The following is a 27742-nucleotide window of genomic DNA, read 5'->3' on the forward strand; positions in this document are numbered from 1 at the left end:
GACATAAATGGTCTGCTGCGATAGTTGCTGGTGGCTAGTTTCGTCCAGCCCTGTGTGTTGCGTCGGCTATTTGCTGGCCAGGAGTCCGCAGGCTGCTTTTCCAAGGGCTTGTTGTCCGCTGAGATTGCTTCGGGCGCTGAAAAAAAACAAACACAAATAAGGTTGCGTCACTCGACGTTGCCTACTGAGCTTCATTGAGTGGACCACCGCGTCTTGCGCAAGCAGTGTGTGTTGCGAGAGATTTGTTGACGCTTTGAAGCTTAGTAATAACGTTTTAGTAAGGGCATTGCGACGGCTCGCTAAACTGAAGGCGTTGCTTTCTTGCGTGTTTTCTTCATGCCATGCAGAGGTCTGGGAGACGTTAATACGACTTGCGTCAAGTGCTTTGAGCATGGAAACGCTTGCAAACTTTTCGTGTTGAAATAGCGGCACTCGTATTCATGGATACAACTATAATGTAATTTATCTGTAGTCAATTCAACCTGGACGTTCCAGAATAACGACATTCAGAACGCTTGGAGTAAGTTCACTGGAGCGATTTCATTATAAGTTTGTGTCAGTGAGCGGGAAGCGCGACTGAGTTCCGTCACGAATGTTTGCGAGCTTCTATACCTCAAGTTCGACATGAAAGCAATGAAGATGCGATCCTTCGGCTGGCCTATGTTGGTGTCACTGTTGATCGAACACTAGTTTTTAGTTTTCTTTGTTTTTCATTAATATAACGGCTCTTCTAAAGTGCCCTCACACGCGAACGTTATCCTCTGTCGGTAACTCGCGGAACTTAAAATGTTGCCGAGCTCGCCTATAAGAATAGGCAGCCATCAGCCGTAACAGAAAACAAAAATACGAGCCTTTTCGGTAAACACAAATGACACTGAAGGAACCCGCACGGCATATGCGACTCTCATGCTGCACTGCCTTCAGACGTAGTGAAACTTTCTTTTCTGACCCACTGTCCCAGGAGGAGCCGAAGCCTTCGCCGTGTTATAACGGGGCAAAAAAGTCTTCGGGGATTTGGGGTGTCCTCCGCGGGCTCCCCGCCACCGAAGCCACCGTCGGGCCAATGCAGGCCGCGGCGGAGGCGTCCTGGGACTTTCAAGGCAGTAGAGCACGGGCTTGCTGCGTGCCACGATCGAGGGATCACTTTTGGACCCCTGCGCTCGTATACGCGACTCACTCGTTCGTCCTATACGCCCACCTCCTTTTTGTTTCTCTTCCATACCGCGCACCCGCGGTCGTCCCCTTCCCAATTCGCGCTCCGGGACGGCGCGATGGGCCCAGGCCGAGAATTTTCGACTCCGTCGCCACCGCTCTTTTGCCGCATATGTATACTTAGCTGCCTCCAGTTTCCGAGAAGTGAAAGAGTGCGCTCGGCCGGAGCTGTGGGATCGGCGGCTGCGGCGGCTGCGGAAGGGACCCCGCCGGAGTCCCCAGGCGCGCCGCGGTCTTCTTCGTTTCGACGGAAGGCGAAGAAGAAGACGGATCGCTAGGCCCGAAAAGGGGGCGGTGGCGACTTTTTAACCCTCCCAGCAAACGCCCCGTCTTGCGTAGCGGTGTTGACGCTGTTTTTTTTTTTGTTGTTGTTGTTGGCGTTGCCGCGCTATTGTTGCTTCGAAGCTTGGCCTGGATGCTTCTTCTCGCCTCCCTGGTGCATTGTTGTTGTTGTTGATTTCGTTGTTTCGCTTTTTATCCCCAGCCTTTTGGCTTCGACACTTATCATGTTACTTTCTTTTGTTGGCTGCATTTTCAGCCCTTGGGGTTTTGGCGGCTGGCGTGTCGGTAATCGGAGGCAGAGGGCGGAAGGAGAGGCGTCTTCTAATCGTGCGTGGGCGGGAATCGAAGCGATGCGGGGTTATGCGTGTTTGTGTGTGCCGGGAGAGAGTTGTTGTTCTGACGGCGGCCGACGTAATAACAGTGGTCGAACTGGCTTTATTATATTTTTCATCTTTTTTTCTTTCTCGGCTACTTAAGAGTGACGTGCTCTAATTCTTCAATGCTTCCTCCTTTGTTTTGTTTTCTTGCTTGCATCGGAAGGTATTGGGAGACGGCTTCAGTATACCGCGACTCCATTCTGAAAATCTCCCTTTCTACGGCAAGTTCAGACGTACTTAGTAACAGTGTGGCTGGTGACAGTAATCTCAGAGGAGCTCTTTAGCCCAGCGTTTTGAACGCTCCATCTCCACTCACACATGCAGCTTTTATAACCGTTAAGGATATAGGAGCTGCATGTGTGATATTGTGGATTTCAAGTTTTTCAACAGTTTATAAGGGAGCCTTACTCTATACACTGTAAGTACGGAGTGCATCGGGTCAGCTGATCACACTGTTCAACCAGCAACATCCGTTGTTCAGGAACAGCTGCTTGTGCCTTTGTCCAGTGAGTTTACTGGACACGTTTACGCTATCTGACGTATTTACCGCGCTGTTTATCACTGGTTAGCATACTTTATGTTCGCAATGTACAGAACGAAAGCTCCTACTTTAATTTACCCCGTTCTCACGTCATTCGACTTTGCCCTCCGCCCGCTAATTTCATAATTTAATCGCACCGCAGTTCGCTGACCATCTCTCGCATCGGTACGCTTTTTTATAGCTGTAATGGACGACCTGTTAACCGCCTTACGTCCGACATGGTTAGACGAGGGCGAGCGCTTGTCCACGTCTTTTTCTTTGTACTGCGCCCGATAGTACCGTGGACCGCACTGTACTTTGCGAAAGAAAACCAACCCGATCCGCACAGTGGGCTTACGATGCAGCCGTGCACGTGGCTGCAACTTTGTTTCTTCCTATTAATTACATTGTTTATTAAATGACCAGTGATCTAGTGTGATGTTTAATAGGATCGCCTGTCATCTGGTTCTGTATATTGACATAGTGCATATAGGTGAGGTGAGCGTGCGTAAACGCCGGTTTCTGCGAGGTTTTCGTACTTTCGTTAGCGTATTAGTGGCATGAGCAACGAGTGACACTTCTTTTCCGAGCACTTACTTCCAGTGTTCCGAATATTCCGAAAATCGGCTTTAACCCATATATGCCCGAACTCAGAAAAAAATGACAAAACAAATATTTTTTTTTTTCACAAGAAGTGTACTTCTACACTCAAAAGGAAACACAAGGTCGTTATTTTCTGCCAGGTAAACGCAACACTGTTTTTCAAGCCGTTCTATACATATAGGACACTGTGCATAAGGGTTGCTATGTGCGGGTGTGGTAAGCCTTGAAACATTTCACGTGCACACCGACATTGTATTTCTTCCTCTCCATGACGTCTTTCATACAAAGCACGCGTTTGCCCGGAGAAAGCGGTCGGCATTTCACGTGCACTTCTTCCTCTCCATGACGTCTTTCACACAAAGCACGCATTTGCCCGGAGAAAGCGGTCGGCACGTGGCAGCATGAAAAGCAAGCAATGTCTAGGCTTGCACACGTTGAGAATAAGGCCTGCTTGGTGTTCTGTAGGTGGCGCTAATCATCAGCTAAAGAAATAGCGATGTTAGAGTGCATCAAAGAAGCGTCCTACATGTAGGACACTGGGCATATATGGGTTAAAAAATAAAACTGCTACTAAATCGACGGTTCTGGTTCAGGTTGAGTTATCGGATACATACGATATCGGAGCACAAGTTGACTCGAGATAAGGGCCTTAACTTTCAGGGTAATTAATGAAACGTAATTGGATTGGTTCATTGAAAGAGCAAGCGCCTTTGTTGTGAGCAACTGGAGTCGTTGCGGCACCTGGCGGAGCAGATTTCAACTACACGCTTCTTTGTACGTGGCCTCTGAGATCCGCTTCGGCATTGCGCGAAACTCCACGTTAACTCAAGGAATACACCGGGACACACGAACGCCGACGTGCCACTACCCAGATACCTAAGTTAAGGATTAGGGTCGCCTCCACTTTGTTTTTTTTTTTCGATAGTTCCTTTAATATTGCCCTTTGACGCGGAGTAAAGAAGCAAAAAAAAACGTGAAAAGTGCTAGTATATGTTACTGAACCTAAAAGAAAAAGTTGGCCGCGTATCTGCGTGCTACGCTGCAAATGTCGTCGAAAGACGATAGTCTTCTGCCGGCCGTTTCTACGCCGTTTCAGCGCAGCCTAAGAAACACTAGGGTCTTTAGAATTACGTATCTGTGTATTTTCTAGTAAAGGAACACACCACCTAATAGTTACGTGTTGATGTTGCGCCTCAGATATGCGTAATATTTGCTTTTTGGTCGACAATGTTCACAAGTATGAATGCAGCTACCAGTTCAAGATGGCTGGGCGTTCAGCAAGTGCTTAAACTGCGGCTGGGTGGCTGAATCGTGTGACAGACAGACAGACCGAAATTTCTGCGTTTAAGTTCCCCAAGAAAGACTATCGTCTTTAAAAGAAAGATTGGGGGAGGGGGGGGGGGGGCGTACAGTGCACGGCGGTGGCATGCAGAGGCGAAAAAGAGGCAGCCGACTGGAAGTGCGAGTCAAGTAGACGTCCCCGCCCCGGTGTTTTTGTTTTCGCCTACGACGTATTTCCCGCGCACACTTGGTTCACGGAGCTCCTTTCTATTTTTTTGTTTCGCTTCCTCTTGCTTTTTCTGCCGGCTCTTCTACGTGGTCGACGCTCAAAACTGTTTACCGAGCCTTTCCTGTGCGCTTTTACGACTCTCTCGGGGCAAGCACTGCTGCGCGGGAGTACATATAGGGGTTGGGTGTGTAAGTGTGCTCGCTTGTGTGGCGGGGTAGACGCTCTTTTCGGAGTGCATCGCGAACGAGTGAACGTCTGTACGTACGTATACTTAACTCGGGGTGGAGAGAGTGCTCGCCGTATCAGATGGGAGAGAACATACACTATTCGCGTGTAAAAGTGGCACGCCGACACAGCGTGCATGGCGGATGATGTAAAAGCGAGTCGCTGGAGAATGGGTTGACCGAATCGTCGCGGGGAGAGTTCAGGGGGAGGCCTACGCGGAATCATTTTTCTCCGTTTGGTGAAAGCAGGGGCCGGTCGGTGCGCTATTTTATCAGTACGCTGCGAAATTCGAGATGCGAAAGTTGTGTCGATAGCTGTATAGGTTGTGCAGCAACGGAAATGTTTGTTTATCCACGTATCGTAAATGTACACAGCAAGTCCCCAAGGAAGGCTGCAGGAGAGAGAAAAAAAAATGGCACGTTTTAAGGTGTACCATAGAGACGCATTTGAAATCGCCCTGCGCATTTGCACGTTACGGTATCGAAGGGGATTGTAACGTCAATTTGATCTCTTTCGAGTTAGTATCGCTTCGTATAGGAGCGTCTATGGTTGTTGCCATCTATAAAGTTGAAGCCCGTGATGGAGATTCCTCGTCTGCCGTACAGTACCCACCCATTAACGTCATTCGCGATCCCCAGTTTGTGCTATATTTGCCGTATTACGCGTCATACGTATCACTTCGACGTGAATGCATACTGAACTAACGAACCTGTAACTTAAGCAGTTCGCGCTTGTATGAGCTGCAAGGACGGGAACTGTTCAGATGTTCAAATGCAAGCTCTCAGCTTATAAGCTTTCTCTCATATACGTTCCTGCTAATGAAGCACGAAACAGCAGCTGCTGCCGTTCCGCTAACGCCTACAGCCTGCCGCTATATAGTTTTCAAACAGCAAGCATTTCGAGGATGATACCAAGGCACTGACTGTCGTTACATTGCAGTCTGTATAGTGACGGATTGAGAGTGGCGGAGTTGGATCGACATGTTCTGCAAACGTAGAAAGGGATGGTTGTTTGCCTTTTCTCTACGGTCGCAAACAACGCGCACCATCCTGCTTCACGTCAGCATTGCAAGGGCACACGCTGCTGCGCGGGGATCAAAAGAGCTTCGCGCAACAGCTTATGCGTTCCCGAAAACGCGCCCGTGTGTATATATAGCTCGTATGCGCGATTCTGTGACAGCGCGTGCTTCCCGTCCCGCGCTTCCCTATTTTTTCCCTTTGGCGGGAAGGGTGGCAAGAATACGTATGCCCTACACATTGCGCTGTCTCCGATAGAATCCCCCGTCGCGCTTTCTGTGTGAGTTCTCTCTCTATCTCTCTCCCCCTTTTGTTTACCGCTCGTTTACGGGCCAGTCGCAAAGCGAATTCCCGTGTATGCAGATCATTTGGCGTGCCTGCCGCGTTTGGTCTCCCGAGCGCCGCGCTATTTCTTTTCTCTCAAAAGGTCGTATACCACGTGCTCTACGCGGGGCCTGTGGCTATGCACCCGGCCGCCATCAAACCAACCTCCTCCCCAGTTTTGCCTCGTCCTCCCTAAACTCTTCCCCGCCCTTCTTCCCGCCCGTACAATATACGGGATGCCGCTTTCCCTCTTTCCCGCTAGCGTTCGAGTCCTCGGGAGGTTTGTTTGCCGAGCTCGGTTGCCGCTACAGTATACGTCGACCAGCAGTGCGGCGCGCGTATATATACATATACTGCCGCAACTCCGCGAATGTGACCTCTCCTCTTGCTTTTATGCACTCCCCTTGCTCCCTTGCAAACCGCTCACTGCCTTCGCCGCCTCGTTTCTTCGGCTAGGTTTGTTGACTTCGTTTTGTCTGTTTTGTGAGTGCGTATGCAACCGCCACGCCAGCGCGCGGGTGCTGTTTGTTCCAACGCCGAGCTTCATTCCGCGTTGCCAACGTGTAGCTTCGGAAGCCGCGGCTTTCTGACTGTGCGAAGGTTGCTTTTCTCGGTGTTACTTCGTTTTTTTTTTCGTACTTTTTCGCGTCATTTTTCGCCGCGTTTGCGTTCTCGCGAGGCAAACTGGCGCGCGCGCGCGCGCCTCTCTTTCCCGCAAACGCGCCGTCGCCTGCCTTTCATGCAGCGCGCGCTCTGCGGCGTTTGCCGCTGTTTGACCTGGCGTTATGCTATTAACGCCGCGTTGGGCCCTTTTGTTCCTTCTGTCGCGTTGACTTGTCTTGCTGCTGCTCGCTTTGTAGCGTTGAGTTTTCTAGCAGCTTGCTTTGCAACGTCATTTCGAGTGGAGAAAGGGGTGGTTGCTTTACGGTCGTGAGGGAACTCGCGCGGCGCACTCGTGGTTGTGCGCCGGCAGCGTCTATCACGTCAGTCCGCGGCGCACCGACGCGTGTGACCCTTCCACTTCTCTTTCGATCAAAGCGCAGTTGCGTTTCTTCTTTGATCACACACAAGCGCAGTCGTAGTGTGCGTCAGGCCCTGGAATGAACCTTCCTCGCGCGATCAACCTTGTATTGTTAAAGGTAGTTTTATTTCCTTTCTCTTTGTTAACCCCACTATAATAACTGTGTCGTTAACAGCCACTACAAGTCATTGCGAGGCCTTAAGCTTGTGTGCTCATACATTTGCCGCTTTCCGTCGGAAAATCATGCGTGTTTCGTTTCTGCTGTGCGCAGTTGCGTGCACACTGGCGCATCTATTCCGTATAAACGATGTAGAAGTTTTCTGATTAGGCCCCAGTAAAGTTTGGGATTTTCCGTAAAGAAGTAAAAAGCAGTAGTGCTTGTTTGCGAATCTCGAATATAACGACCACCAAAAGGCACTCCTCGCTCTGCGCGCGCTCCGTGTACCCCTTTCGATTTGTGTAATGCGTATACCGTGTATATACTAGCAAACGAACGCAGGACTTTGTTTCTGGGTTGCGTCTCCGTTGCTTCTGATCGCGCGGGGAGGGGGGGGGGGGGCGTCTACCCATCCTGTCGTGCTTTTGAACTGCTGCGTGAGCGTGCGCTATGCGGACTGCGAAACTTATTCACGTGGGACGAGCTATAAGGCGAGCTCGTTACCGTAGTCCCGCCTTTTGTAGGGATTGAAAAGGGGTTCTGACGAGCTGCAGTCAGTTCGCATGAAAAATGAGCTCGCATCCTTTCTGTTTCGACAAGCTGCGCTTGTTTACCTGATGCCTGCTTATAGGTATGCGTCGCTAAACTAAATAGTTGATATCCAGCAGCCGTACGTGCTCTCTTGCAATGCCGGCTGTAAGGAATGGAATCACATGCGCTTGCGACGAAGCGAGCTCTGTAGCAAGCCCGAATTTGGCGAATTGTTACCCGACGGTGAAGAGGCGCGTAGCGGCTTCCACAGCGATCAGTGTGCTGCTGTCTCTTGTGCTTTCGTATCTTTGTGTCTGTATCTTTTCTGGGAAAGCGTTGTTCGTGGAGTGGGGCGTGGCACGGGATAAGTCAGGTATTAGACTGCTTGAAGATACATGCTGTGACGATGCGCAACGTAGCCGGTGCATGAAATATATATCATTCAACGATAAAATCATCCATGTTACCGAGGTCCTTCAATACCTTTAGAAAAGTATGGAATGGCCCTGATGTTTCTTACGACCGTTGTGTTGGAGAAAAAATAAAAGTATATAAACCTAGTGAAGCATATACTAGATTTTGAGGTAGCGTTGTTCAAAGTGATCAAATTGATTACCTTATACCGATGTCACACAGGCAATCTTTATCGTGATCAGGGCCAATCCGTATTAGGTTCAATCCGGATCAGGAGCTGCTACACGGGCACTTTCAATCTCGATCATATCCAATCGGGACCAAGACTATCGCGCTCTGCGCATCGCGATCTTGCTCCCGGATCGCGATTTGACTCCCGTCTGCGTCAAATTCGATCCGGATTAGTTGGGACCGTGTTGATCGCGATCAAGAAATCCGATCTGGATCTGCCCTAATCGCGATCAGAAGTGCCTGTGTGATACCGGTACTAGTTAAAAACCCCTTGTGTATCTTTGGATTTGGCACACTTCATCTCGCTTTTAGGCCAGCGAATTACCAAGCTAAGGCCGAGTGCAAACGATGTCTTAAGATCTCTGGCCTGTTTCTCAGTGAGGAGCACATACCGAAAGCGGCCAGGCTTGTATTAAGTCCTCTTCTATTTTAGTCAGTGATACGCCCCTCTTGTGGAGAACAAGTATATTAGGGTATAGAGCCCCCGCTGATATCCTTGCAGGAAGTCATTTTCGTAACGCTACCTACTTCGCTCCTGATCGACTTTGAGATCAGTTCGTTGAAAATTAATCATTCTCATTGTGAACTTCGCGATATTGGTCGTATAGACCCAGTAATTACATGTACAGTTCACCCTCGGTCTCGCTTTCTGAACTGGAAAGCGAAATATAAGTAATTTAGTATACTGTGGGATTGGGCGTGTTGGTACAACATGATTATGAGTGCAAATCAGCGCAACCGACAGGAGGGGACGAAAGAGAGGACACAGAGCGCTGAACTTCCAACCAATTCCAAATAAACTTGCGGCTGACGTCATTTCAAATCTCGCTGCTTCCTTGGACCCTTCGGCTGTGTATTGCACCGTTGCGTTGCGCTTTGAGCAGGCAGCAAGCGGGGCATTCACGTAGTACTCTCCCGAAATTCTCTCACTACGTTGTGTTAGTTGGTGCGGATAACTTCGCAGTTCGGCAGCAAAGTTCGTGCTAATCACAACAGCGAGCGAATCGTACGATGGCGATCGACTCTCATCTTCGAATGGAGCAGGAAGGAGCCTGCCCTCTTTGGCCCGCCAACCATAGATCGTGTTCTTCCGGCGGAATTGGCCGATAGCGCTACAAACGCGGTGGCACATACTTTCTCATTTGTGTCATCTTTTTTTTATTTTTGCACCTCTTTGTCGGCAGAACCTTTTTCTCACAAAGGGGGCGCAGCCGGGTATACACCTGATGCGGATCTCTAGATCCCACAGGCACTCTCCTTCGTCTTGCATCGCGAGCTCGCATGTATAGTCCGAGCTTTTCTTTTTTGTTATTACGTTTTGTTCCCGGTTCAGAACTAACGACGCCGCAGTCGCTCCTCCTCTCCACTTCTCTCTACTCGTCCCATGTCTCTCTCCCTCTTCTGTATGGCTCCTCGATCAGCCCGCCTCCTCGTTCTTCTCATCGCCTCGATGGAGCGCTGAGTTATTGTCATTCATTATGCATTCGCCTCCTTGGATGTATGCGCAGATTATGCGCGTACCGTGGATACCGCCTATACACGAATACACCGGGAGAAGGAAAATAAAGGAAACAAAAAAGGTGAGCGGGAACACGAGGCATTCTTTCACTTCGCGCTAATTTTTTCCCAGCAGCTTCTTCTCGTTCGTTTACTCCCTCTTTTATCATTTTTTTTATCTTTCTATTCCGCGCGTCACAGGTACCACGGGTCATCTGTCTACTCAGGTTCCCTCTGGCCCGCTTGCTCAAATACAAGGGAACAATACTTTTTTCTCTTTACCGCCCATTCGTTCACGCCTTTCGGAGCGCGTTAATTTTTATCACGTTCCTTATGCATTTTATGTACCATAGCGATTACTGTCAGTTTGATATCTGTTCGCGCTTACTTTGAAGTAAGCCGGTCTGCAAGCTGGTGTTCTTCGGGTGTTCTGGCTCGATGCACCATTGAAAACGGTGAAAATGCTAGGAAATGTAACACGAAAAGGAGGAGGAGGGTGGCCGGTTGCTGACATGCATTGCCAGTGTCATTATGTTGTGACACTCGGACAGCTGTTGTGACTGAATGGTGAAGCAGGGAGAAGTAAACTGTTGTTTTCATACATTAGATAACTCCTGCTGTTTTTCATATGTACAGTCGTAATTGAGATTGTTTCTTTCGTCTTTCGTATTGAAAAGCTATACGGCTGTCACCTTTCCGTTCGCTCTTGTGTTTACTAACACTGTACTCCGGGCCCGTTACGTTAGTTTGGCGCCGTGTATTTCTGGATTTATGCTTGTGTGGTGCCTTTTAATATAAAAAAGGCTAATTCGGTTGAGTCACGGTTGGCTTAATTTGAAATCGTCGCTGCCTTTTAATGCCTATTTTTACGCGTCATCAAACGCCCTTACAAACAAAACAATGCCGAATTCAGCTGCAGTTTGTTTCACCATTGCAGTACTCCCGTATACTACCGTTTCTCGAACGAGAAACGGCAGAAGTCATGCACCATATCTCGGGGATCACTTGCTGCAGATGGTGTTCAAATTGTATCAAGCAGCTTCCGGATCGGCAATATGCGATCGAAATCCCACATAGTTCAGAAAACACATAAAATGTGTGTTGGTAAGGCTCTTGCCCATGTCTTGGCGTGCTGGTATATCATATGAAATGTCGAAATCAGGGAAACTTTATTGAAACTGAACAGCGTTCTGTCTTTTTTTTTTCTATCGTTTGCAGGCATGGCTTTGGTGACAGCAGTGAACCGCTACTCGAATCTGTGAAATTGGTGGAAGACATCGTGACTCAGCAAATCAAGTGTGTGGTGAGTAAGGAGAGGGTGCTCTCCTGTTTTCAAGGTGCTCTTTTAATTTTTTTTCTATATACTTGTAAAGATGTTCAAAAGAAGTGAACGGCGCTGTAAACAGATAGGGTGCAGCCGCTAGCCAGCTTATATTTTTCCCCTTTGTGGGATTTGGACTTGTTTAAATGAATAAGAACAGCATTAGCATAGCGTCATGCAATAATTAAATAATTTCAGTCTTATATGTATTTTTTTTTGTCGCCTAACATTTCAACGCTCTGCCTCGCCGCATTTCGCACCTCTCATATTTCCCGCTGCTCGTTTTCCGGAATCTCGACGTAACCGTACTCGATCCCGTAATTTCGTCGCCGACGTCATCCTCACCATCTCGAAAGGGTTGTTGCGTCGCTTCGCGTTTCCTTCGAGTATCCGCGCGGGGGCCGCCGGCATAAGACGCCGGGCCGTCGCTATTCTTATTACGCGTCGTCGCAACACGACACGTCGCGCGCGCGGCAGTCCGATCGACGACGACAGCAGCGTGCATACGCGTCGTCGCGCATCTACCGGCTCCCGTTACACGCGGCGCTTCTCCGTGCATGTCGGCGTCTTGAACTAATTTTGTTGCTTTGAGATGCTGGCATTTTCTGGGGATGAATCCGCGCAAGCGTACCCCGACGTTCTCGCGCGCGCGCGCTAGAAAGACATTTGAGACAATGCGAGCCCCTGATGGAGCGAAGGTGGCAACGACAACGTATACATATAGGCGCGAATGCGAAGCTACCTTATAGTCGTTGCATCTCTTTTTCCTTACCGAAGCGTCTTGGTGTCCCGTGACGGCGCGAAAAAAATTCGCGTGACGACGCCATATTTGTGCCCGTTTCGCGTTATTTCTGCTAGAAAGAAAGGTGATGCGTGAGCACGAGCGTTTTGTTCTTTATTTCGTTTTTTTTTCGCTGTGTATTAACGAATACAGAATATTTGATGCTGAGGGAGTCTACGTGTTTAGCGACAGTTTGTTGTCATCTCGTCTCAGCTTTCGTTATCTCCTGCTGCCTCACATTGCTGTAGTTCTCTCATTCCTTCTTCGGTTCTTTTTGTTTCTTTTTCCAGTGACATGTGTTTTTTTTTTTTTTTTCGTGTATTGATCACGGCGCCATCGTGGAAATTTGGCCATCTCAAGTTCAGGAGGAAACTTCTTTACAATCTCGCGACAACGTCCCTAATTCTTCACTTCAAGCCCGAAGACTGGATGTACGAGCCTCTGTCATCACCGTTTTCTTTAGCGGGTTAAATATGTCGCCGCAACCGTAACAATTTCGGTCATTTTTCCTTTTTTCTTCATTGATTTATCCACGTACTCCGCGGCATAACTTCACACGCCAGTATTACTTGCTAATAGAGACGTGTAGCTCAAGAATGCACAGTTATTGCGACAGCCTGATCGGTTCAATTCCATTTCATTGTCTTCCTTTTCACCGCTTTGTACCTTTCACCATTTCAGGGTAGCAAACCAGACTGGTTAACCCTGTTTCTTCTTACTTCTCTCTCTCTCTCTCCCTGGTCAGATGGGCTGCTCTTGCGCGTCATTGTGTACGCGATACGTACCGATGGGAATCGGCGGTGGTTGGATTCGAGAAAATCTAGACGAATTCCCTCATATTGAGTCGCAGCAGCTTTTTGAATAAAACAGTCCGCATCTAACCCTATCCGCACCGCAGTACGCCCGCGGCGTTTCACCCGACGTCGCTTGCAGAGATGCGCTTCACTCGTGAATGTTTGATGATCTATATGCACTCGTGAATGTTTGATGATCTATATGGAAGGCTTCTGCGAGCCTCTTAGGATCATTCCAGCCCCCCAGGAAAACGGTGTAAGCGTCTGGTTATTTTTTTCTTCGCAGCTTTGCTTAACCTAACAGAAAAGTTAAGCAAGAGCGGAGTCGCTCATTGCCTGCTAACTCCTGTTCATGAAACTGTGTGACCCATGCACTGCGTTTAAACCTTGGTCCGTACTCTTTTCACCCTTTCCACTTACGTCACCAGCTAGAACTATCTCTCTCTCTCTCCTCATGGGCGTTTCTTAGCCGCTTCGGGGGCGGACTTTCTGGAGGTCACGTGACGGTATCTCGCTTATACGACTTGTTTCCTCTAATTCTTTTTCTCCCAATCTTCCTTCATCCGAGTGCTCTCAAACGTACTAGCAGCTTCGGATATGGCTTGTCGTCGACTACGACGAACTACTTTCCCGTGCTCGCATCAACGATACGAATTCGTTGTACGTCCAGCATAGGCGTATTGGTTGTAGGGGGCGGTGTGGGTGGAAGATGTGGGAGGAGGAGGAGGGGGCGGGGGCGCATCGCATGCATATTTATACGCATCGTTCGCCTGCAGGCCCGAACCGCCGTGTTTTTCGGAGTAAGGTAAAAAGAAAGAAAGAAACTTTGCATACCGACTGATATGTAGATGACTCTTGCCGCTCGTCGAGAGCGATGTTATTCCTTCCTCCCTACCCCCCCCCCCCCTCTTTTTTTTTTACGGTGTTTCGCCCGTTCACATTTAAAATTTCGCCTGACTGATGGACTTGGCGCATTAGCAGAAACGGCTCGCCATTTGCTGCTTCCAGAGTGCTTCGTCGGCGATCTCTCTCTTGTCTTTGTACTCCCGAGAAGAGGCCGACAGCGCTCAAGAAACGCAAGCCGCAGAAAGAGAGGCGGGCGCCAGAGCTATAGACGACTATAGCGATCAAGCGCGCGTGTATACGTTTGGACCGACAGAGCAAGCGTGAAGCGCTCCGGATCATGAGGGACGGAGGAGGAAAGAAGTGTCTGCGCGCTGTTACTCTTGCTTTTCGGCTAGCTTTGATATAGTTTATAAAGCCCGGCCGCGACCTGTATACCCTGCGCGGTGGCCACCCGCGTTCACAGAACCCCGAAGGTTAATTGGGATGATCGGTTCGCGAAGAACTCTCCCTGAGAACGCGAACAAGAGAGCGAACTCGTAGCGCAGACTCTGAGTTGTACAGAAGGAGATCATGCGCTCGATTATCGTTCATAACGGTTGTCGGTATAGTCTTCGTTGTGTCCAGTATCAGCGCAGAATATGTCCTGCTGCAACGCGCTGCCTGCGCTTATACTCGCTATATAAATATAGTCTGCTGTTACTCATAAATGCGGGCGTCATCTTCAATGGGTTATTTAGTACCTTAGAAGCGTGTGTAGAAATAGTGAAGAAAAGGCAAGCGAACTGGTCCAGCGTGTTGTGTGCCTCGAAACACGCTTGAAGAACGCCAGCTGACAAAGATAGAGTGTTCCACACTCGCCGTCATGGCTACGAGTGGCGCTGGTTAACACTGCCTGGTTTGCATGCACATAAGTACCCGATAAAGTGGACGAGAGTACGACCGCCGCCGTAGCTCAATTGGTGGAGCATCGGGCGCGTTATCCGAAGGTTGCGGGCTTCGTTCCCTGCCGGCGGCAAGTTGTTGTTTCGTCCACTCTACTTTCTTCACATCTATGTCACAATTACTGCAACACACTTAAAACAGTATAACTAACGTCCCCTATACCTTCCTTGATTTCAGTTTTAATTAAGGTTGTGTCAAGTGAAGAAACGAGCCTTCAAAATTCCCTTCATTCATTCAAATCATCGCTTAGTCACTCACTAAGGCATTATCATTAATTAAATAACGCAACCGCTGTAAACAGCTAGCAGCTTCGCTTTGCGGCCGCTTTTGTTAACAAGCACGTCTATCTAAAAGGCGTCCTCGACTTTGTTCTTTTTAGTTCCATCGTGCTGCCGAGGTTGCCATGCTTCGTGGCTCCAAATCCATTGCCATCGAGGACATCCTTTTTCTCATGCGGAAGGACAAGGTAAGCACAACCAAGGATTCGTATAGTGTCCTGATGGTGTTTACAGCGCGCTCACATGCTACGGAACAGCATAGTATGTATGCGCTATAGGATGTGTGAGCATCAGCGTGTTGTTATTTTCCGTGTATATGTGCGGCTGCGAGCGCCGTCAAAGCTCCCTGGTAGTGACTCGCAAGAGCTTCAACTCTTGAGCCATACGAGGTGCGCAGAAAGTAACTCCCGAGAATTGTTTATAACTTTCGGAATACACAACCAATTTTAATGAAACAAAAAATGTTTTGTTCCTCACAGCCGGAGAATCGTTACGCAGTGCTAAAATTCCGCGTAAGAGCCACCGTTATTCACAGAATTTTTTTAAACAATTGGAGGCACACTTCTGCAGATATTCATGCGGCGCGTTGGCATAAACTCGCTGAATTCGCTGCTGGAATTCATCAGTACGTATTTCGTCATGTGCGATAAACGTCCTCTTTAGCGCACAAAGGAAGAAGTCGCTGGGCGTCATGATTCCGTGCAGGCCATTTTAGGGGGCCACGACGGTCCCAACCAGCCTCCTGGAAAATGCGTCCCGAATAGCATGTGGACATAAATGAGATATGTAATAAATTTTCAGATTGTAAGGAACAAAATAACGAAAATTGTTTAAGGATTTTAAAAGTTATAAGCAATTCTTAATAGGGGGTTACTTTCCGCCTACCGTATGTATATACGTCGATTTGAGTTGTTTTGTTGCTATTGGACGAGTCTACCTAACCTGTCGAAAGCGCGGGCCGAGTTGGCTTGTCGACTTGAACGGCTTGAAGTTGTACCTTATTATGGCCCGCACGTCAGTGCCCGTCGACTGACCGGGAATCAGGTCTCACTAAAACTCCGCAGAGACGATTTTCAGTGACTGTGATGACATTACCCACAGCGACTAGTGGCATTACAGACGCGTACCATGTACGCGGGCCATTGGCGCTGCTCTTCAAGACGTCTAGTTGCGCCTAGTCTCGAGTTTAAGAAAAAGAAAAAAAAAAGAAATATTGAAAACAAAAATAGAAACGTGCTGGGCGCCCTCTTGAACCCACCGTTGTTTGAAAGCGAACATACCCGGTTTCCTTCACGTTTGTTCGCCTTTTTGCACACGTTTGGGCTTTTGCCAGGTTTTTGTTTTTGTTTTGTTTTGTGTGCGGACGGTGTGACTCCTTTTAGTTGGCTCTCTGCGTTTGCGTCGCAGTACTAAAATTGAAGCACTGAGGCACCACTTACCCCTGGCCCACTCACTGATGCAAGCATACGCTCCAATGCGGGACGCAAACTGCCCCTCGCAACGCGTCATCTGCCGCGTTAAATATCTCTCTCGTCCCTTTTATCTGGTATTCCTTGTATCATGCTCGCCTTCCTGCATTCCTCTTTTATCTTTTCTTTTTCTTTCTTTCTTGTGCGATAAGCACATAACGGGGTGCTGGCTCCCCTTGTTTTTGCCGGGGCAACAAGCTCAGATGCCGGCCTGTATAGTGTTGCCGATGCACGAACCAACTTTTCTTTTTGCTCTTCATATCGCCTAGCTTAATTGCCGGCCGCACTTATTTGCGTCCGTCATTTTGTCCCGGCAGCTTTTAAAATGCCGGGTCTCCGAAGCCTCGCGACATGACATATTGGCACTCTCTTCTCCGAGAGTCGTCATTCTGCGCCATTTGAAGACTAGGCTCGCTCACTCGTCCTGTTTACCCTGCGTGCATGCATTCGCGAAGGGGGGCATTTAGCATCTCTCTCTCTCTCTCTCTTTGAAGAGTGCCTTAAATGTTCCGCGATAAGCGATAGCGGTAACAGCCCATCGCCGCCTCGAAGAGTCGTGCTAACTAAGAGGCTTCTGATACATTGACGTGCTTGGCCGCGTCGCATGCTTTCCTGTCTTCGAATGGGCGACGTCGAGCAAAATGCACGACGCGTTATTAAGGCGAAAGCCTTCGATGCCTTCATCAAACGCGAACAGTGACTGTCGGCGTCGGCGGCGTCAACACGAGTGATGCGGAAAATAGTCACGTGATGACGTCACCCTATGACGTCATCATGACGTTACTGTGACGACACAGTTATCTCTATGTATACTCAATGAGTAGTAGGCTGTACATAGAGCTAACTACTCACGATTTACTCATCGAGTTCTAAGTTTGTTTGTTTTTTTTTTTTTCATCTCGGCGTATGAGCGTCATCATAAGTTTCGCTGATTGCTTCGCTGCAGTTCAAGCTGGGCCGTCTGGTTCGCTACCTGGAGCTGAAGTCCTTGCAGGGCTACATCTACTCAAAACTTCCCACAGATGACGAAGAGGCATCGACTGCATCACTCGCTTCTGTGGAGTCAGGTGAACGAATATGTGTTGTGCTCTGCTTTAACACTGCGTGCTTTTGAGCTAAGTGATGCGCTTCTGATGCGGCTTCTTTTTTTAAGCGTAGCGTTTCCTCGTCACGAAGGGTGCAGATTGGCGTCTATGGCGTCCCGTAATCGGGATTGAATAAAGAGAGAGAGTTGACACCTTCGCAGAAGGAAAAAACAACGGCTGAAGAGTGACGGGAGCAGAATTCTGTGTAGGGGGAGCGGTCGGGAATTTTGGAAAACCTACTGTACGCGTAAGTTCAAGTAGGAATACAAGGAAACCAAGTGCCCATAGGCAAATTGACAACTTTGCGAGATTGAGATATATCGAGATTGAGCCGGCGCTGAGAGAGGAGAACTAGTTCCCCCGGTCAAAAACCGGCCAGGTGGCAATCATAGCTCTTACAAATAGTTCAAAACACTAGTCTCTCTCCCTTCCCCACTGGCTGTGGTGGTCTATTGATTATGGTGCTCAATGTTGACCCGAATGTCGCGGTATCTAATCCCGACCGCGGCGGCCGCATTTCGAGGCCCGTGTATTTAGGTTTAGGTGCACGTGAAAGATCTCCAGGTGGTCGAATTTTCCGGAGCCCTCCTTTGCAGCGTCTCTCATGATCATCTCGTCGTTTTTGGACGTAGAACCTCAACAAATATTTATTATTCCTCCTCTCTCTTTTGTTTAGCAAAATTCACCTGTCACAGGCTCACGCTGTCTTGGCTTGTCTTTGCCATACGAAAAGCTTGCACGTTCAAAGCGCGCTACCTTTCCAGTCTTTTTTTTTTTTTTTTACTTTTATCACGGGTTCAAAACCGCAGTACAACTATAAGCTGGTACGTGGTTCCTGTTAGTAGTGCAAAGGGGTAGATGCAGCTTATTTAATTGTCTAATAAACTTCGCATTTTAACCACATGTTTATCGAACTTGTTCTGTCTTTGAATTATTGTAGCTGTGATGCTGTTCCTTTGCATGTCTTCACAGTTCGTTTCTGGACACCCTTTGTAGCACGCCTGCTTTATTCAGGTGTGGCTTACCCTCATTATTAGCACGGATACGGTGAAGCACGCTTTACAGTAAACTCGACTGGTGCCTTGGTATTTCTTGCCCTAGAACACATAAGGTGTCCTTTTTAACGCGACAGCGTTAAAGAGCTCGTTTCGCAGAAATTCCGATGTCGGCGTCGGTGTCGGCGTCGGCGTCGTTGGTTGTGACCGAAATATCGAGAAAGATGCAAATAAAATAAATAATAAAAATCTTTGGTTCGAGTGGGAATTGAACTCAGGCCTTCTGCGTGGCAAGCAGGTGTTCTACCACAGAGCGATGCTATTGCTTGAAACAGCTTCGAAAAAAATAAAAACACTATTTTAATGTCTTATAGTGAAAGGAGTCTCCTTAACGCATGTGTGGGATGCGGTGGTCGGTGAAGGACGGATCCCAACATAAAACAAAATGATGTTTATTAACGTAGTAGCAGCAGCAGGGCAAGCATGCCGATGCTGCGCTTCGAAAGGTTAGAGAAACAAACATGAAACCAAGCTTGGTAGCTTGGGTTATATAGCCAGCGGTGGTGACGTAAGCCTCCGACGAAACTGCGTGGCGCTGTCTTTTATCGGAAGCGTGTGGCAGCAAGTAGCTGTGTCACGCCGGGCTAATCAGTGACGAGACGGAGGCTTCGTAGGTCTGTGCGCAGTGGTCGCCACATCACCCCCCCGCGGAGTGCAGAGCCCTCAGGGTCTGTAGAAATCCGGGAGGCGTACCAAACGTCCAGAGCGTGTCGTGAAAGGAGCGGGCTGCGACGTCGGTGGCTGTGGAAGGACGCCAGTTGAAAGAGTGGCGCTGCCAGGGTCGTTCGCCGCGATGTACGCGGGCTTGAGTCGGTCCTGTCCTGGTCGGTAACACGGAGTGGCGAACGGGTGCTCAATTTTTTCCTGGGGGTCGGGGCTGAGAGTGGCGTAGAGGACGGGTGTAGAAACCTAGTGGCTTTTGCGAGCTGTTCCGCTGACGGGCGGCGCTGCGGAGAAACGCTTCAGGAGGGCCGAGTGGATCCGCGAAAGAGAGGTCGCACCGGGCGCGCTCGTCGACGAAGGCGGGACCGTCGTGGCCACCAGTACCGGGGAGGGTGCCGGCGCAGTCATGGATGACAGGGTGCTGCCGTGAGGGTTGCAGTACGACGCTGCCATCGTGCGCTAGAAAAAACCTGTATGCGCTGCTGGGGAGTCACTGCCGGAGTCTGTGGAACCTTGCTCACCACAATCTGCACGCTCTCTGTGACTGGTGCGGGCGCGACGGGCACAGAGGACACCATACTGCCGCTCGTCGAGATGAGGGGCGCCGACAGGGTGCCATGATGGTGGTGGTCCTGCGCCAGTATCTGCGGCTGGGTGAACGTCGGTATCTACGACAGGGACTGGTGCTGGTCTGTCTGGAACGCACCCAGCGTGGGCTGGGCCAGCATGGTCTGCACGTGCAGCATGGCCTGTAGCTGTTGTAGTGTCAGGGGCTGTCCCGGGACTATGGCAAGCGAGGGGGGGAGGCATCATGCGCGGCGGCGCCAGAATGATGTTGGGCCTTGGCCCCAGATTCTGCGGATGACCAGGGTTGGGGTGCCAGGTGTGGCCTTGTGCTGGTCCGCCCAGGGAGACTGGGACTGGGTGGTCGCGGTCGGTGCGGGCGTCGTCATGTTTGCGCTGCCGCTCGACAGCTTGGGCAGGATCGGCGGTCGGGACAGTATGATGTTCGAAGCCAACCAGCGTGGTCGGGACAGTCTGAGGTGGCTCGGTTAGGGTGACACCCGTGGTGTCAGCGAACACCTGACAAGCAGCGCTGGTTCGGGTGTCGCACACAGGATCAGTAGGTGCTGATGCCGTCACGGGTGCCGGGGGCTCGTCTGCCGAAGCGGGTGCCGGGGGCTCGTCTGCCGAAGCGGGTGCCGAGGGCTCGTCTGCTGCGGTGGGTGCCGAGGGCTCGTCTGCTGCGGTGGGTGCCGAGGGCTCGTCTGCTGCGGCGGGCGCCGAGGGCTCGTCTGCTGCGGCGGGCGCCGAGGGCTCGTCTGCGGGGGCCGCTGCTGAGGCGGGTGCGGGCACGGCTGCTGCGGCGGGTGCGGGCACGGCTGCTTCGGCGGGTGCGGCACGGTTGCTGCGGCGGGTGCGGGCACGGTTTGCTGCGGCGGGTGCGGGCACGGTTGCTGCGGCGGGTGCGGGCACGGTTGCTGCGGCGGGTGCGGGCACGGCTGCTGCGGCGGGTGCTGGCACGGCTGCTGCCGGTTGCGGTGGGGCTAGCACGAACCCTCGAAGTTGGTCGTATGCCTGCGGCCCAAGAGGAGGCACAACGCGTCGCAGAGCAGGAGGAAGCATAGCTACCGTGATGGCGTACTTGTCCTGCTGCGAGACGATGTTACGCAGGGAGAAACCAGCCTCCATCTTGATGAGCCAGATGGCTGGACATTGCGGCCAGAATTCGGGAAACTCCGGCGGCAGCAAGATGCAGTGCGCCGTGGTTTCATCCGGTCGCAGCGCCATCGTGATAGGCGTGTCAGAGGTCGGTTGACTCGGCGTGAAGGTCCCGTGGAATCTTCTGGAAGGTCATTCCAAGGTCCGGGTCATGCCGGTGCGGTTTGTTCGTTTTCCGGGTCACCAGATGTGGGATGCGGTGGTCGGTGAAGGACGGATCCCAACATAAAACAAAATGATGTTTATTAACGTAGTAGCAGCAGCAGGGCAAGCATGCCGATGCTGCGCTTCGAAAGGTTAGAGAAACAAACATGAAACCAAGCTTGGTAGCTTGGGTTATATAGCCAGCGGTGGTGACGTAAGCCTCCGACGAAACTGCGTGGCGCTGTCTTTTATCGGAAGCGTGTGGCAGCAAGTAGCTGTGTCACGCCGGGCTAATCAGTGACGAGACGCAGGCTGCGTAGGTCTGTGCGCAGTGGTCGCCACACATGTAATATTGCGTGATAGAAGCGTAGAATCGCGCCGGGCGTCAAAACATGTTAATTGCACGAGTGTGTGTCTTAAAGGCCCACCCATTAAAAAGCGCTCACACATATTTAATCATCATCAGCAGCAAAAGTATCAATAAAGTGAGCAGCTGCGTAGGTTCGAGTGTTGCTTTATGGACAGGTGCGTAATGCCAGAAAGCCCGTGCACTTTGATTTAAGTGCACTGAAGATGCCCAGGATGTCGGCAGGAATCTTGGGACTCCCAATACGGCGTACCTCGTACTTGTATCGCGCTTATGTAAAACTCCATAGTTTTACTTCTTTGCTACTTGACATAGGGAAGGGAGGTTGCGTTAACGCTATTCTAACGCAACAGCTCTTTTGCAACGCTTCGCTGTGCCGACGGCATATGGCCTGCCTTGACTGAGCTACACTCAAGGCAAGCTACTTTCTTTAGACCCTGGAAATAGTGAATTTAACGATGACAGACAAGTTGAAGTATTTGTGCATAATTATTGCAAGCAGTTTAATATCTGGGGCTTTGCATGCCGAAACCACAATATGATCGTGAGGCGTGCCGTAGTGGAGGGTTTCGGAGATTTCAACCATTTTGTGTTTTATAACATGCACTGACATCACACAGTACACTTGTCTCCAGCATTTCGCCTCGATTGAAATGCGACCACTGTGGTCAGGATCAAAACCGCGACCTTCGGGTGAGCAAACGAGCATCGTAACCATTCTACCACCACGGCACACTGTTGCAAGCGTAGAGCATTGCCCATTTCTACGACATACTTTGTTTTGTTTTTGTTTTTGTTTGTTTTTGTCCTAAGAGTGCACATTCAGTATACTACGATATTAATAGTTTTTCTTTTCCTCGTCTCTGTTAAAATTGACTATGGCACAAAGCAGGTATGTTTGTTCGTTATTTTTACTGCTTATCTCTTTCTTTTTTTTACATTTGTCCTTACTAATTCATATTGTTTGAGCTAGTAAGTATTAGAGCATGTATTGACAGCTGTGTTCTGTTCTGGTCTCCTTGTACGAACAAGTAAAAGTCATATCAACGTTCTCATGCCAGCCATGTTCTGAATTCAATCTCCTTCTCCTACTGAAGGCTGCTGACAGCCTTTTATGGGTCAACGAACAATTCACAAATCTATTACGGATTCTCTTTTTTTTTTTTTCGGCTGACATTTCTAGCCTAGGTCACAACAATAAATCCGATAACTGTTGCTGTACTTTTTTCTTCTTCTTTTCACAAAAGTATTATTTTGCATGAACTAAGGATTATGAGTGAGGTCTCTTGTGAGCACATCCAAGATCTTATACCATGTGCATGATACATTTTGAAACAGGCCACCGATTGTTGATCAGGTGACACGCGGCTGCTAATCAGAACAGTAGCACGTGTTCACATGACAGAGGGGCACACATGCATACCTGCCAACTCTCCCAACTTAGCTGGGAGACTCCCGATTTCTGAACCGTCCTCCTGATTGTACGAATGCGACCATAAATCACCTGATAAACTGCCTCAACCCAATTTCGAAAAAAAAAAAGAAAGGTACAGTAAAAAAAAACACCGGTGATTAAAACAACACGAAATTATTCATCTGACACACCAAAGAAAAGGGAACGGCCACGCAGCTTGAAAGGTTCGCTGGCCACTGCTGTTTCCTGTCGGGCTTTCCTCCCTTCACGAGAAACACATAAACAGGCACACACCCCAACCGCTGACAGTGGTGGGCATGTCCCCCATTTTATGGCCCAGTTCAAAGAAGCCACAGTAACAGTAGAGAGGCTGGAACGCTTCTATAGTAACAGTGTTTCAGTCAGGCCACAGGCCCGCTTCGAATGTTCCAAGGCCACGGGTGTGGGGGCCGTGTGCTGGACAGTTGAGCTGACCCCCCCCTTCCTCTCACGGGCGAGTCTCCCGATTCAGAAGTCCCTAGGTTGGCAGGTGTGCACAGAAGAAACAAGCATGTCAGTTTTATTGCGATAGCAATTATATGGACAGTCTCGGCTGGATTTTGCCGTCGCCGTCGCCGCCGTCATGCACCGTATATGTATAAGTATATATATATATATATATATATTAAAAGTGCCAAAGAAAAATATTTCAGAAAAATGCTTCCGAAGCGCGGAATCGAACCAGGGACCTCTTTCTCCGCAGCGAGTGGCGCTAGCCACTACGCCACGATACGCAGATCCTCCACATAGGTAACGGCGAGCGTTATATACACACCCTTTACCGCTGGGCGGACTCAGAGACGGCTGCGCTTATAAGCGTTTCTTCATTACCAGCGAGATGGCGTTAGGAGCGCGACAGGCGCATTTAAAAGTCGTCGGCGAGCTCGCTCGCTTCTTCTTATACTTGCGCAGGGAGAACCTTGCCCTTCCGCTGTCTGCTCGCGCGGTTTTCTTGTGCTGAGGGGAAGAGGGATGTTTCACGCTTTCACCGTGATGTCCGCGCTCATGTTACGGAGCGTATGAAAGCCACTTGAGCTCAAGGGACGCCGCTAAACGAACAAACAGAAGATGAGCGCGAACTATCAAGTGTCACAGCTCGACACTTGACGCACGCTAGTCTCCTTCGCTGCTTCGGCCGCCTTTGCAACAGGAGCGCTGTTCAAACTGAGAGTATCCATTGGCGAGCCTCGCTTCATATAGCATTAGTTTCTTGCTATCGCATTCATTGCTTCGGCCTTGCGGCGAAACTGTGACTTTTTTTTTGTGTTACGAATACTGTGGCACATACTTTTTATATCTCGATAATTGCCATAGCTATTTATGGGCACTTAAATCAGATCAGTAATGTGTGATTACAGGCTCTGTAGTGGCCATAGATAAATGCTGTTGCTTCGGGTAGGTAGCCTGGAAAGCCCGACTAGCAGCTGCGTTGCCTGAAGAATGTTTATTTTTTTTTTGTCAGCTGCAAAGGCCCGTGGCTACCTGGAATAAGGAGGCCGCCCACCTTGGGCGCACAGTGCGCATGCTCAGAATAAGCGTTTATTCTCTCTCTCTCTCTGCGTTAATTCTGTTACAAAGGCATGCGGTTATATTAGCACATTGCTGGAGGATAGAGGGAATCTTTTACAGCTGCTCCCTGTAAAAGGAAATTTGTGTTTTTCATTTGCCAACTGAAGTGTCGAGAAAATGACTTTATCGTTATGGTTTCTCAAAAATTTCTTGCAGCTTTGGCAGATGTAAAACCCGAAGGAGGACCTCAGTTCAAGAGAACAAAGATTTGCCGGGAATTCATTTCGTTCATCGATCAAACAGGAGAGTTGGAAGATGCATTCAACGAGTCTGCATTTGATGAAGTCAAGCACGAAAGGGAAATGGCAAGTATCAGTTGTTCAGCTCACTTTGCATGTTCACATTTATAGAAGTGCTGTAACAATATAATCACAACTGCTGAAGAGCTTTGTATTAACCTACACATTCACAAGAAAGCAACTGGCAGTGAGCATATCAATACATGCTGTGTAAAATTTGCAACCTTATAAGCATTATCAAGCATTACACACAGTAACTACAAGTATTGCATCGCTTTGATCAGTTTTTATAGGGATGTAGTAGAGTGTGATTTAGGTGGACGCCTACATGTACGTATACAGAGGGGGGTGAAGCGCTAAAAGGATGACGTAGACAAAGGCAGACAAACGACAGGCGCTTACTTGCAACTAAGGGTTATTGCAAAAACGCACAAAGAATATATACATGTGGGGAATAGTGTCAAATCCAGGATTGACATGTGCAATGACTTACAGTGACAACTTATCAAAACCTAAAAAACGGAGATTATGAGAACTTCAAGATTGGACACACTTGTAAGACACAGTAGTAAGACAACTACCTTACACATCCTGCCACATTAAACTGATTAACAGTGCTATTATACACACATGTTTCTTGAACGCCCTAGACAAGTCGTGCCATCATGCCATCGACACTAGCTTCAAAGCTCAAGTGTCCTGCCTCAATTTGTTGGGCTACCTGAAGACGCTGCTGATCTGTGTTGCTGACTCAATCTGCAAAGTGAGGAAGGGCAATGTCAGTTCAGTAGTTGTTGCCGGCAAAGACAACCAGTTGTCCCACCGGCTAAAGAAGATTGGACAGTAAGAAGGCATTCGTATTGTGTTTTCGGCACCACGAAAGGAGTAGTCCTGTTCCGAAACCTCAGGAGGGTTACAGGATAAAACATCGAAACCGTTATGTGGATTGCGTGCAAGGCGTCGTGTATAGGATTCCTCTTTTTTGTGGCAGCTGCTATGTCGGTCCGGCAAGCAGGTGCCTCAACGATCACCTTCGGGTACACGCCAACGTGTGAAACAAAAAAAAGAGGGCTTTTTAGCGATCCATTGCAGCACGTGATTCCAGGTGACCTCTGTTGTCATGCAGCATAGGGACGACCGTACCCGCATCATCGTGGAAGCTGCGCAGATGAAACGGGAGGGAGATTCTTGCGTGAGCAAGTCATCTGTGACCCTCAGCGCAAATGAACTAATGTTTTTGAAGGCACTGGTCTACGCATGCAATGGCTATCATGATCTTACTACTGTGTCTAATCTTGCTGTTCTCTTAATCGAAAGTTTCACAGCGCATGGAACGAGGACAAACAAAGAAGAGACGCACACAGCGCTGTGTGTGTGTCTCTTCTTTGTTCATCCTCATTCCATGCGCTGTGAAACTTTTGATTATGCTTCACCAACTAACCCAATGGTCAACCTTGGTAATCTTTTAATCGGTTGTGACGTTTTTAGCAGCTCACATAGATTGCTTGTATAGCCCATACATTCAAACTTCTGTGTGTCCCATTTCAGTTATTGCTACATTTCTTTCCTGCAGAGGTTAGAGGCACATACAAGAACCATGGACCAAACCCAGTACATGGAGTACTCCAACGCAAGAGCATCGTCCTTCTGTATGTTTTGACAATGTTTGAGTCAGATATAGCTGGTTGGTCACACCCTGCATTCACCTTTTATTGACAGCACATTCTGCTCCAGATCTTTGTAATCTATGTTGTCAGACTTATTACAAAGATAAGCAGGCTGCTTAAAAGTGTATCTATAGAAAACAATGGCCATGTGGAATGCAGAATTGCTTGTCTCTACAACCGGAAACCGACAGTACAAACCCATTAGCTGTTCTTCTGTTGCAGTTAAACATTGTAGACAAATGAAGACAGCAGCTGCTGGCACCCCCCCCCCTTATGGCAGGCACTTTGCTGTTAATGGAAATTTCAGTACCTGTGTGACCAATACATCGCCAGATCATTGTACACTTTTCAGGAAAGGTGACAGTACTTTGGGGCACTCAGGAGCCAAAGCACAGTGCTTGTCTGCATTTTGTATGCATGTCTGAAATAAAGACTCAGACTCAGACTCAGACTCAGACTTTGTTAAGAGCACTTGATTTTAACCAGCTGGATGTAAACCACGCTTTCGGAGTTCTTTAGTGCTGTCACAAGCAACAAGCCGAAAAGGCGAAGGTGCCATTTGGGTAGATTAGGTTTTCTGACCAATGCTATAATGGCATTTCAGTGGTAGAAAAGAAATCATCATGTGTTTTGGTAGCCAAAGCATGATGAACACATTAAGGGGAGACGTGGGTCTTAAAAAATGCTTTTTTAAAAGTTGGGTGAATGGCATGAAATTTAATACACTTATTCGGCTTTTTCTGCACATTCAAAATCTCTAAGTAGATTTTTAATAGCTGCATTAGAACAAAAGATATGCAATTTCTAACACATATTTAAGCATATTTCTTATGGGGATTTTTGGCAACTTTGCTTTGTCAAACACAAAAACAAAGTATGTGGCAAGATTGCCAGGAAGCTGGTCTAGCCGGTGATGCTATTTATTTTCTTATAATGTTGTTCACCAAATTATAATTCTCGATTATCAGAAATAGTATGCAGCAAAAAAATTTCACTCACATTTACGTCTATTTATTTTGCATTCAAAGTTTGTTAAAGACAATCGGATCAGCATCACTGGCTAAACCAGCTCTCTGGCAGCCTTGCCACATACTTTGTTTCTGTGTTTGACAAAGCAAAGTTGCCAAAAATTCCCGTAAGAAATATGCTTTTAGAGATTGCACATCTTTTGTACTAATGCAGCAACCAAAAATCTAATTAGAGATTTGAAATCTGCAGAAAAAAATGGGATAAGTTTGTTAAATTTCGTTCAGTTCACCCAACTAATAAAAGAAATAAAAAAAAGACCCGCATCTCCCCTTAATGCGAGTAAAAACATACTGAACATACAGCTTGATACTCCCTGTGCTATCCTAGAACACATCTAAGTTTCTTTGTGTTTCATGTGTCGATTTCGTTAAGGTGTTCATAATATTTTTATTCAGGTT

At 48.6% G+C, this 27742-nt stretch overlaps 1 protein-coding gene across 3 annotated transcripts in view; it reads left to right on the forward strand.

The window, feature by feature from the left end:
- The window catches only part of LOC119396566 (transcription initiation protein SPT3 homolog), a 132720-nt gene that overhangs the window by 88775 nt on the left and 16203 nt on the right, over nt 1–27742 (forward strand). The window contains exons 3-7 of one of the 3 annotated variants that reach the window (XM_037663825.2): nt 11139–11223; nt 14984–15070; nt 17298–17418; nt 24566–24714; nt 26222–26297. In XM_037663825.2, coding sequence (XP_037519753.1) covers nt 11139–11223; nt 14984–15070; nt 17298–17418; nt 24566–24714; nt 26222–26297 — 518 coding nt within the window. The remainder of the gene's footprint in view (nt 1–11138; nt 11224–14983; nt 15071–17297; nt 17419–24565; nt 24715–26221; nt 26298–27742) is intronic. The other 2 variants (XM_049417142.1, XM_049417143.1) reach the window with 2 other exon arrangements.

Source organism: Rhipicephalus sanguineus, chromosome 6 (genome assembly GCF_013339695.2).
Source record: "Rhipicephalus sanguineus isolate Rsan-2018 chromosome 6, BIME_Rsan_1.4, whole genome shotgun sequence".
NCBI classification, from domain to species: domain Eukaryota; kingdom Metazoa; phylum Arthropoda; class Arachnida; order Ixodida; family Ixodidae; genus Rhipicephalus; species Rhipicephalus sanguineus.